This window comes from Panicum hallii, chromosome 1 (genome assembly GCF_002211085.1).
Source record: "Panicum hallii strain FIL2 chromosome 1, PHallii_v3.1, whole genome shotgun sequence".
Classification (NCBI taxonomy): domain Eukaryota; kingdom Viridiplantae; phylum Streptophyta; class Magnoliopsida; order Poales; family Poaceae; genus Panicum; species Panicum hallii.
This window is the reverse complement of record NC_038042.1, coordinates 23,892,503-23,903,761: the sequence shown is the minus strand read 5'-3', so window position 1 is coordinate 23,903,761 and position 11,259 is coordinate 23,892,503. Positions and strand designations below refer to the sequence as shown.

Sequence of the window (11,259 nt, the reverse complement as noted above, 5' to 3'; positions counted from 1 at the left end):
AAAGTTCTGTTTCAAATCCTGGTACATCTTGGTACTGCCGGGGTGCATAGAAAATTTGGACAGATGGGCCTCGTCCAAAATCTGCTTACGAAGTTTATGGTCCCTGGGTACAACGAGGCGTTCGTTGAACCATAGAACTCCTTCGTGATCTATTCGAAAGCACTTGTACTTTCCTTCTCCTTGTGCTAACTTCTGTTTGATGGTTCTGACCCCTTTGTCATACTGTTGCGCCAGAACGATGTTATCCCCAAGCGTAGTTTCAACTGAGAGATGGTTCAAGCTACCTTGAGGAATGATCTCTAGATTGAGTTTCCTCATCTCCCAACAAAGAGTCTCATTGAAAGCTTCCACTGACAAGCAAGAGCAATGTGCTTTGCGGCTAAGTGCATCCGCAACGATGTTGGTCTTGCCTGGATGATAGTGCACTTCTAGATCATAATCCTTGATAAGCTCTAGCCAGCGTCTTTACCTCATATTTAGATCTGCTTGCGTGAAGATGTACTTGAGGCTTTTATGGTCAGTATAGATATGGCACTTTGTACCCATCAGATGATGTCTCCAAATCTTAAGTGCATGGATAACAACTGCGAGTTCAAGATCATGAGTAGGATAGTTTTGTTCATGAGTCCTGAGTGCTCGCGATGCATAAGCAATCACTCGTTGTCTTGCATAAGTACACAACCAAGTCCGATTCCCGAAGCATTACAATAGATGTCAAAAGGTTTGGAAACATCTGGTTGAGCCAGAACTGGGGTAGTAGTGAGATGTGCTCTGTGGTTGTGGAATGCATCCTCACATTTCTGATCCCAGGAGAATTTAACTCCTTTCTTTAGCAGTTCGGTCATAGGTTTGGCTATTCTTGAGAAGTTAGGAATGAAATGACAATAATAGCCAGCTAGACCAAGAAAACTGCGGATCCGGTGGACTGACGTAGGAGGTTTCCAGTCCATCACTTCTTGGACTTTACTGGGATCAATGGATATACCGTCACTGGAGATGGTATATCCTAGAAATTTAACGGTATCCAGCCAAAATTCGCATTTAAAGAATTTGGCATATAAGTGGTGGTCTCTCAATCTTTGAAGAACAACATGGAGATATTTCGCATGATCTTCCGGATTTTTGGAGTAGATCAGAATGTCATCAATGAAGACCACTACGAATTTATCGAGTTCTTGCATGAAGACAGAATTCATGAGATACATGATGTATGCTGGGGCATTGCTAAGGCCAAATGACATGACCAGATATTCAAAGAGTCCATATCTGGTGGAAAAGGCTGTTTTTGGAATGTCACTTGGCCTGATCTTGATTTGATGATATCCGGAGCGGAGGTCAATCTTAGAGAATACCTTGGCTCCGGCTAACGGATCAAATAGAATGTCAATGCAGGGCAGAGGATACTTGTTTTTGATGGTTACCGCATTGAGGGGATGATAATCTACACATAGCCTTAAGCTATTGTCTTTCTTCTTCACGAATAGGGCTGGACAACCCCATGGTGAAGCACTCGGACGGATGTAACCCTTATCAAGGAGGTCTTGGAGTTGGATTTTTTACTCTGCCAGCTCATTGGGTGGCATACGATAGGGCCTCTTAGAGATGGGGGCTGTGCCGGGTTGTAGTTCTATGACAAACTCAATATCTCTGTCCGGGGGCATTCCAAGTAAATCATCTGGAAAAATATCTAGGTTTTCGCAAACAATAGGGATGTCCTTTAACTTGTTCCCTTCTATAGCATAGGCACAAGTGTTGTTGTACTACTATTGTGGAAGATAAAGAATAGTAGTTTCATGATCAGGTGAATCTATCTTCACGGCTCGGGAAGAGATATCCAAAGATACTCGGTGCCTAGTCATCCAATCCATGCCTAGGAGGACATCCATTTCTTCTAGGTCCAATAACAGTAAATCTGTTCTTACCAGACTTCTACCCAACTGAATTGGCACACTTCTACAAACTTGGTTTGAGGAAATTTTACCGCCAGGAGTTGCTATCATATAGGCTCCTTGAGTAGGGTAGAAATCCAGGCCTACTTTCGTTCCACATTTGGGACTGATAAAACTATGGGTTGCACCAGAGTCAAAAAGTATAATCACGGGTTGATGGTTTATAGAGAAAGTACCCGTCATTATTGGTGCACCCTCGGGGAGTTCGGAGAGAGTTGTGAAGTTTACCCTCCCCTGGCGGACTTGCACTATTTGCTTCTTGCCCTGATTGTTCGGGTTGGATGGTTGCCCTTGGAAAGATTTCTTGGGTTGAGGGCAATCCCTGATGAAATGGGACGGGCTGCCACAGTTGAAACAACGATTATTGTTGTTTCCTTCATTGGATGGCGGAAAGCTCGGCCTGGGGCCTTGCTGCTGTTGCTGCAGGGATTGTGGTGTCGGTGGCCGATTGAATCGAGCCTATGGAAGAGGTCTAGCTACCCATCTGCCTGGTAGATTGTTTCGTGATGGGGCTCGAGTAGCAGTGTTTTGGACCAACCGATACCTTGACTGCTGCATGTTTGAGAGTCCAGTGGGTGTCTTCCGTTTCTTCTCTGCCCTATAGGCTGAGATACAATCTTCTTGAGTAATGGCCATATTGACCAATTCATTGAAGTTGTTGGCCCTTACCAGGTTCAACCGTTCCTTAAGCTTTGTGTTTAGGCCTCGACGGAAGCGATCTCGCTTACGGGCATCAGTGTCCGCATGATAACCCGCATACTGGCACAGGTGATTGAAAACCTATGCATATTGCAGAACCGTGCGGGTTCCCTGAGTCAAGGTCAGGAATTCATTGAGCTTTCGCTCAATAAGTCCCTTTGGAATGTGGTGCGCTCTGAAAGTGGTCCGGAATTCGTCCCATGTGACAACATGACCAGCCGGCTGCATGGAGTAGTAATGGTCCCACCATATGCGGGCAGTGCCACGAAGTTGTTGAGCCGCAAAGAGTGCCTTGTTCGTGTCTGAGCATGGTGCAGATAACAATGCGAACTTAGACTCTATAGTGCGGAGCCATGCATCAGCATCAAGGGGCTTGTCTGCTTTATGGAACAGTTGGGGCTGAGTGCTGAGAAAATCTTGGTAACTAGCCGATGGGGGTTCATCACGACCTCGGGACTGGTGATGAAATTGACCCATCTGAGCCTATACTAGCTGGTTCAGAAGTTCCGTCTGTCGGGCCTTGACTTCTGCTAGATTTGGCGGGGCTGGTGGCGGTTGTTGGGAACCATTAGCTTGGTCTGCCCGGAAACCTTCCGGGGTTCCATGAGTAGCTCCAACCATCTGAAACAAAGGAGTTGTCCATTATCAACAACATATTCTTGCTTCCCTTTTTAGATGATATACAGCCGCTAAATAGATATGTAAGTCACATATTCTGTTTAACCAACTCATTCAAGGTGCAAAGGTGTTGAAACCAGACAACGGAACACAAGGCTTAGATTATAGAGCAGACACTGGTTGTCCTTTATATATTATATCAGGATGGTTCGATTGCTACGAGTCAAACCATACGTACACAGGCCATCTATGTTACAGCAAATGGCCCTGGGTCTAGGTAGACTACTCACTATTTATGCCACACATTCTACACTGGTTACATATGAAGAATCGACGATTTGGATGGACTAAAAATCGTCAAAGTCGCCTGCGGAGGATTGGCTGCCGGAAGAGGAGTGATCTGGCTGAGGGTTAGGCTCTGGGTTTCCGTGCTCGGAGTCGAGATCAGAAACTCCCTCAATCTCCTCGGGTTCTTCTTCTCCTCCTTTAGGTGCTACAGGTACAACATGAGGTACTGGCTGCTGCTGAAGTTCGTCGATGTGAGCATGAGCGTCGTCAATCTCAAGGATAAGGTCGTGGACTTGCTCCTGGAGGAACTCGATAATTGTATCACGTTGAGTGATTATGGCATCACTCTCATTGCTCTGATCCTCCAGGTGGATAATAGTCTCATTCCGCTCTGCGATAACTTCCTCATTTTCCGTGACCAATGCTTGAAGTGCTTCTATCTAAGTGACCTGTCGGTCAGCGTTTCTGTAGTGACCTTGAGCGATACTGGTCAACTGACCCATACCGCGGCGCAGGAAGATCTGATAGTGATGTTGAATATTCATGAATCTGATAATACCACGGAGCGTCTCTTCAGCTAAATCTCCCAGCATATGACCATAATGAGCTATCCAGAAGTTCCACTCAGGATCACTGGAATCTATTGCAGGGAATAAGCCGATAGGATGCCCTGCAACTTCCATGGGATGCTGGTTGCAGAAAGTGTGGATGGCCTCAAGAGCTGCGGTCTCAATGGTGTCGACGAGACGATAGCCAACCACATCAACCTCGATGGGCTGCCACTAAGAACGAAAAGGATGCTGAAGGATGGTCATCTTAACTCTGCACCGAGGAACACCTTCCTTCCTATATTCCACTCCATCGTACTGTGGAGGCTCGGTGTAAAAGAATAGCCTAAGCGATTCCCATAAGAGACGGGGAAAACCCTCCCAGTGCAAGGCATTGGTATGGAGATGCCCTGCATGATCCCAAAAGATGTTTGAAGGAGCCGCCATCTGAAACAAGAATTCAGATGGTGTGATTTTGAAGGATGCTGAAAACCCAACTAAGACTACAACAAGAATCCTAGTGAAACCACACTAAAGATAGACAACACTCTATTTGTCCTTAAAAGAACAACACATTCAATACACTCATTTTGTTTGATAATGGATTATGCATGCACGTACTATTCAATCTCACAACCAAAACAATTGCCGAATATCTTCGGACTTACGTGGTTAATTTCGGTGGCATAACACATACGTCTCTCACTAATAACTAATCGATAAGACCTATCCGTCTTAACCTCTTAATCATGGTTAGTGTACCTGCAGAAGACCATTTTTATATAATCTGAACCTTTCATGGCAGCACGACATGAAAGCGTCCCCAAACAGTACTGTTGACTATAGAAATAGTATCCGTACAATTTCCACCGTATGGACGATGTTAGCATACGTTACATCCGCAACGTATTCATGGGGGTACCGTTTAAAATGGGGGTACGAACAGCGATCACCATACCCTGTGCCGAACCATATACTCCCAATATGATCAACTAATTGTTGATATATTGGCAGCATCTCAAGTAAGCCACTGCTTGAGAAACAGCGTTCGGTTCGCATCACCGATGGGAAGGCCAATCTCTCTCAGTTGGCTGAGGATCCTTACCTTCTTACCTTCTTGTCTCTACGTCGAGGAACAAAACAATACATCTAGATATCTAGGGTTGGTTGTGCTCGAAAGTAAGTTTTAACAGAAAGTAGTGCTGCAAATTAGAACTGATAATACATATATATGTACTAGTAGCCACCTGATAATTCCCATATAAATCTCTAGGGCTTTACGATCTAAGCACCAACTTTAACGAATCCAACGCTCTTTGCAAATTATTTTGTTAAGCACATTTTATCTTGAAAATATTTTTAAGAGCTGCTGCAGTTGTAGTACCAATTGTAACAATAAACCTACAGCTCTGATACCAGCTGTGGCAGAACCGTCTGAATTATTTCCAACTCAAGCGCGCTAGTCATCGCTGTACAGGCGATCATAACTTAACGCACTTCAAACGGAACAACCCATTGGTCTGTCGGGTCACCGCCCGATACAACCACGGTTAAATAGGATCGAAGCAGGTTTACCTCGCATGAAGGTAAGTTTACAATCACACAACAGCTCACCAACTTTTAGTGCATAGAATAAGTAAATATTATTACAAACTGTTTCAAAAGTAAGTAAACTTATACAGATATTGTTTAAAACAACAAGCTAAATAGCTTGTCCAGAGTCATAGCGGAAGAGAGAAAGTTATTAACGTCGCGACTACACACGTCGCAAAAGTTGACACCATGCTTCGCCCCAAACATGGCGTCATTCCGGAGGGTCATTGCCAGCCTGGGACGGATCCCACTCCACGGACCAGCCACACGGAATAGAGAAGGGCCAGGCTGGACTATCCGTTTTGTTTTCAGCGGCCATACCTGAAAGATAGACTAGCAAGACTGAGTATACTAATACTCAGCAAGACTTACCCGAGCTTGGTTATACTTAGCCCATAACAAGACCATGAAGGATTGAGAGGCTCTGGTTTTCTTTTTGCTGAAAAGCATAAAAAAGTATGATCTAATTTTCATATTTTAGCTTTCAGATTCTAGTTTCATTAACCATTCTAGGTAAGCACCTATACTAAACAAGCAAGGTTGAGATTTGCATCCATCAAGATTATTCCAACAATAGTTACTGTTCTTACTCTATGTGGCAGAAAGAGCAAGCAGTCTCAATCTCCGCGAGAAATGGATGATTCTGAATCGAATTTCAAACCTTGCAAGGGCATACCTAACTCACACGCTTGGAACATTCAAAGATCGTTCTGAAGCAATCATTTCCATCATATTCCGGGTTATGGATCAGGGCCACCACAAGCTACTGCAGGACCATATGCACATCCAATGTGTAGGACGTACGTCTGTAGCGCGACTACATGATTGTACTCCTATCTGCTACGCAGAACATACTCCTACACATCGGTGCGTGTGTACAACAAAAACTAATCAATCGAGTGGTGGAGACATGTCCATTTGCCGGGCCAATCCGGTACTAGGCTTACCGCGTACCATATTTACGGCATGTGGCTAGTACTTTCAAATGCTTGACCACATCTACCACACACTGTGACCTTATCAACTTTTATCAACACAGACGGGGTAACGTTCCAAGTCATGATACCGCACATGACCCCATCCATCATCCTTATAGTGATTGCAGAATAATAAACATTCAATTCCTATATCACGCGAGTGACAGGAAATCACTCGACTTCTGCCGGTCCTATTAGCAGAGCATCTATTCGATAAGGACTCAGGCACAATACAAAGGTTCCTAGGATTCATGCATCTAGGGTTCCATGTCAACTCCTAGACTTAATGCATAATATATATATATATATAACTTTATAAGTGTAGTAATTTGAAATACTGGGTTATGCACCGGGGCTTGCCTTCTTGAGCGGGGCTAGGGTCAGTGGTGTCAAAGACTTCCGAACTTTGGTTCGGGGCTTCAGTTATAACTTTGGTGACATTCGCAGGATCTTCAGAAAATCCTTGCTCGAGCTCCGGGACTAGTTCGTAGTCTCCGTCGTCGATTGTCGCTGACTCTACATGATATGCAATGATTTGGATTAGGTGGTTCTTAAGTTATGAATTTTATTTCACGATAAAGTTGCAATCCAATCAATTGATGGACACAACTTCATAAAACAAGAAATTTGAAATCAAACCTACTTTTTGTATCTTATTCCAATTACCCTAATTAGTTGAATTATTTGAATTAAGTTCATACTTCAAGTTTAAATTTAAATCTTAGACAAAACAGTACTATAAATCTTGAAAATTTTACTATGAACTATTCAACTACAGAACATTATATGGTAAAAAGATCTAGGCATGAAAACCTTAGTAACATGCTGGAATAAATTTAAACTATTTCTAACTTGATTTGCATAAGTTTAAATTAATTCAAACTAGAGTTCAGTACTATAGGTGAATTTTTCACACAAGATCACTTATACCTTAAACAGACTACACACCAAAAATCATAAGCAATAGAGCTAGCATGCAAAAGTTATACATAGAATACCCTTTTGGTTAAACTTTAAAATAACTATAAAAGTATTTAGCTTCAAACCAAACTCTAGTAAAAAAAGTTATAGAATTTACTTCAAGGATTCAAACAAAACTGGTTTGGAATTTTTCTAAATTTGCTACAAATTTCTACAAATGTCTAAAGATCACTGATTTTGATTTGGGGGAAACTGGAATCTTGCAGCCAGGCCCTCGGAAAGATTTAAATCATTGCAATTGGGTCCTTGGCTCGTCAGAAAAGAGAAGCCGAGGTGCGCCAGCCAAATTCCGGCGACGGCGGTCGCCGGCGGCGAGGGGGCACCGGTCAGCAAGGTTCAAGGGACTAAGGCGGTCCTAGCTAGGGGTGATGTGCAGGTTGGGGTTGGCCGGAGGGGGTAGAATGGCGGTGAACTGAGGCCGTGGCGATGGAGCTTAACCACGGCGATGGTGTTCTGGCGTGATGGCTCACCGGTGGTGGATCAGAGGTGTGCGAAAAGCTCCAAGAGAGTAAGGCGGTTCGATTAATCACCTTGGCAAGGGCTGGGATGGCCGGAGGGATGGGTTCCCACGGCGACCCGGGACGGCGGCGAAGGGTGGGGGGAGCTCATCGGCGAGGTGGATGCAGTGCTTAAGGGTGGCGGTGGAGGGGCTGGTGAGCTTCACGGGATCACGGCGAAGCTAATGAGGGGGCTGTCCTGGTCTGAGAAGGAGCGGGGCGAGTGACGACAGCACGGCGGTCGGCGGCAGAAGGTGAACGCGGCGGTGATCCAGTGGAGACGAAGTCCAGAAAGGCAAACAACGGCCGTGCGAATAGATATAAGTAGTCAAAGGGAAGCTCCTGGTCATGCTGTGGGGTTAAGAAGTGGCACGGCACGCAGTAGTTGCTGCTGGCGGTCGGCGGCGCATCGTGGCGATCGGGCAGAGCTCGGGCAGAGGCGGGGCGGCGTGGCGCGCGCGGAAGAGAACCAGAAGAGGGAAATATTTTGCATAAAAGGACTCCTACTTTTGAAAAATTACACATAAGTCCTTATATTCACTCATTCACACAATTGCACATAGTTCAATACGCACATTACACATTCCTTCCTAGTGTTTTAAAATTTGGACACCTAGGGTGTCACAGGCCTGACCCTGCCGTGTCCACCTGCGGTATGTGTTCAAATAATGATTGGGGATAGAAGAAAATGGTAAGTAAATTGAAGGCATTAGATGACATTCGTTACCTATGCACGTGAGCCTCCATGTTGTGCGTAACCAGCAATGGCAAGATCTGGTAACGATAGAACTGCCTCATCACGCGATGCACGACATACTCCTCCATGTGGATGTCGTAGACAAGTGGCTTCCTAGTCATCCAGTACGCCTGGTCCCGAAGCCACAAAGAAGACAGCCCCTGCGGTGCACGAGCGTGGATCTCGTCCAAGGTGTAAGGCATCCACCTAATGTCCCGGTCGACCAGAGCATCGAACTGGCTGACAAAGTTTGGGTACGATTTCTTCATCTGGAATTCAACCCAAGTAGGCTGCATAAGACAAAACAAGATGTCAGTAAGCTGCTATCAACAAAATCAGTACCAATGATGAGTCAGTGTGACATACCTTTCGGAGACACCACAAAGACCCCATCATGGGCCTATTAATGCCGTCGTGGTCCGCAGCCACCTCACGGTACAGCCCGACGTCCGTGCATGGCCGACCCACTGGAAAGCGCTCGTAGGACCAAAGTTGCAGAAGCAAGGGGCATCCAATAAGGATGGCCTCTGTGGAGCTAACCTTCATCACGCCTGTGCAGAGTCCCCTGTAGGTCGATGCTAGCACAGCTGGACCCTAGCTGTACTGCGGAACCTCATCAAGCTGGGCATCGGCTATCACCCTAGCATATGGTATGAGATGCTTTGACACCGAGCTCCCCTGGGAGTTGCAAAACATGACCCAACCAAAAAGCCACAACAGGTATGCCTTTAAGTGCCTAGCCACTGCCTCGCCATCCGCATCATTCTCATGTAGTCGGCCTACAAAAAGTGAGTATATAGTTTGTATGCGCAAGAACAAATATGAGAGCTTGGAGTTTGAAAGTGCAAGTACTCACACTAAACTGTAGGAGCTAGCTCTTGGTTGGCCCGTGCGATGAAGTGAAGACTCAGTATGGCAAGGCATGCCCATTCCTCTGAACATGGGCTAAGCGGCCCAAAAGCTCCTCACGCCAGGTAACCGGCACGTCGACCGCACCCATGGCCTGGCCCGCGCATGGAAGTCCCAGTAGAAGCGACACGTCCTAAAGTGTAGGTGCCATCTCACCCACTGTCATGTGAAATGTGTGCGTCTCTGGTCGCCATTGGTCAATAAGAGCGGCAAGAAGTGACATGTCAAACCGGAAGCGTGTGGCTCTTTCCGCCGGATGACCCCGATCAGTGATCATGTCCCCCTCAACCAACCTCGCTAGAGGCAGAAGTTCTGCTGCACGTAACCTGTACCACCAATTCCACAAGTTAGTGTGTACATAAATTTTTTGGATTAAATGAAACATAAGTTGACACGGCGTACAAATTGTACCACATACTTAGGAATCCAACACTGGTCTATCGGCATCGTGGACATGGGGACACATGCTCGAAGTGTCTTTAGTGTGACACCATGAACTGCGGACATGAAGGACCGGTGCTGCTTGTCGACGGCTGCGTCCAACAACTCTAGCGTATCGTACCACTCCTCCTCATCGATCGCCATAGCCGCAACACATGAACCAGGAAAAAATAAGGGTCACAATAGGATGAAAACTTTATTAATAGAAATATTATCGTAAACAGATATTAAAAAACAAAAAAATTATAACATGTATACATATGAACACATGACAAGAGAAACACAAATACAAGCGTACATAGCATAGTTGTAACATAGTGATTACATCATTTGTACATAAATACTTACATGGTTCGATAAGTACTAGGACATAATAACTCGATACACCAAAAAGTTCTTCATATTAAAGTACATATTACAAATGGGATACATCATAAGATGCATTAGAATTAGACAACACTTTAGTTGTTCCCTTGACCCCGCCGGCCTCGATCCCTAATTGAAGTTGGGACACTTGAAGAGGACCCTAGATTAGCGGTGCTTGTGCCATAAACCGTTGCTTTGCAGTTTTTGTAGCTGTGACCCATCTCGTGGCACTTCGAGCATATTTGAACTTCAGGGCTAGCTTCAGACTGATCCATGTTGTTCCGAATGCGTTTTTTCTTCCGGTGCTCAACACCTTAGAAAATATCTAGATCGGGGTCGGGGATGTAACTTGTGTTGTCGCCCGGGTTGTCTATGAAATCCCCTACCATTTTGTACCCATATATCTCATGCCTCCAATTCGCCTAGATAGTTTCCTTTAGGAGGTAATGGGAAACATACCTACGAGGCTATAGGCCTGCTGCCTCAAAACATGAAGCAATTACATGGGTGCATGGTCTGTGTAACAACTTTGGTTTCTGACATGAACAAACACATTCATCATTACGGAGAACACACGCTTGTGTGTGCCTCTCGCGTCGACCTCCTAGTCGACCTTTGTCCCTACACGTAACCTCGAATCAATGTTCCACAGCCCCA

The 11,259-nt window shown here is 45.3% G+C and overlaps 1 protein-coding gene across 1 annotated transcript; it reads right to left on the bottom strand.

The window, feature by feature from the left end:
- Positions 1 to 8,873: 8,873 nt before the first annotated feature.
- LOC112896523 lies at positions 8,874 to 9,432 on the bottom strand. Its single transcript, XM_025964535.1, has 2 exons — positions 9,253 to 9,432; positions 8,874 to 9,176 (listed from the first exon to the last, which is right to left on the bottom strand). The coding sequence occupies exons 1-2, from the start codon at positions 9,430 to 9,432 to the stop codon at positions 8,874 to 8,876; spliced, it is 483 nt and encodes a 160-aa protein (XP_025820320.1).
- Positions 9,433 to 11,259: the final 1,827 nt, after the last annotated feature.

Coding starts and splice junctions, on each gene's coding strand:
- LOC112896523 (XM_025964535.1), bottom strand. CDS start 9,432: ATGAAGGTTAGCTCCACAGAGGCCATCCTTATTGGATGCCCCTTGCTT. Junction 9,177..9,252: donor CTTTGTGGTGTCTCCGAAAG/GTATGTCACACT, acceptor TGTCTTATGCAG/CCTACTTGGGTTGAATTCCA.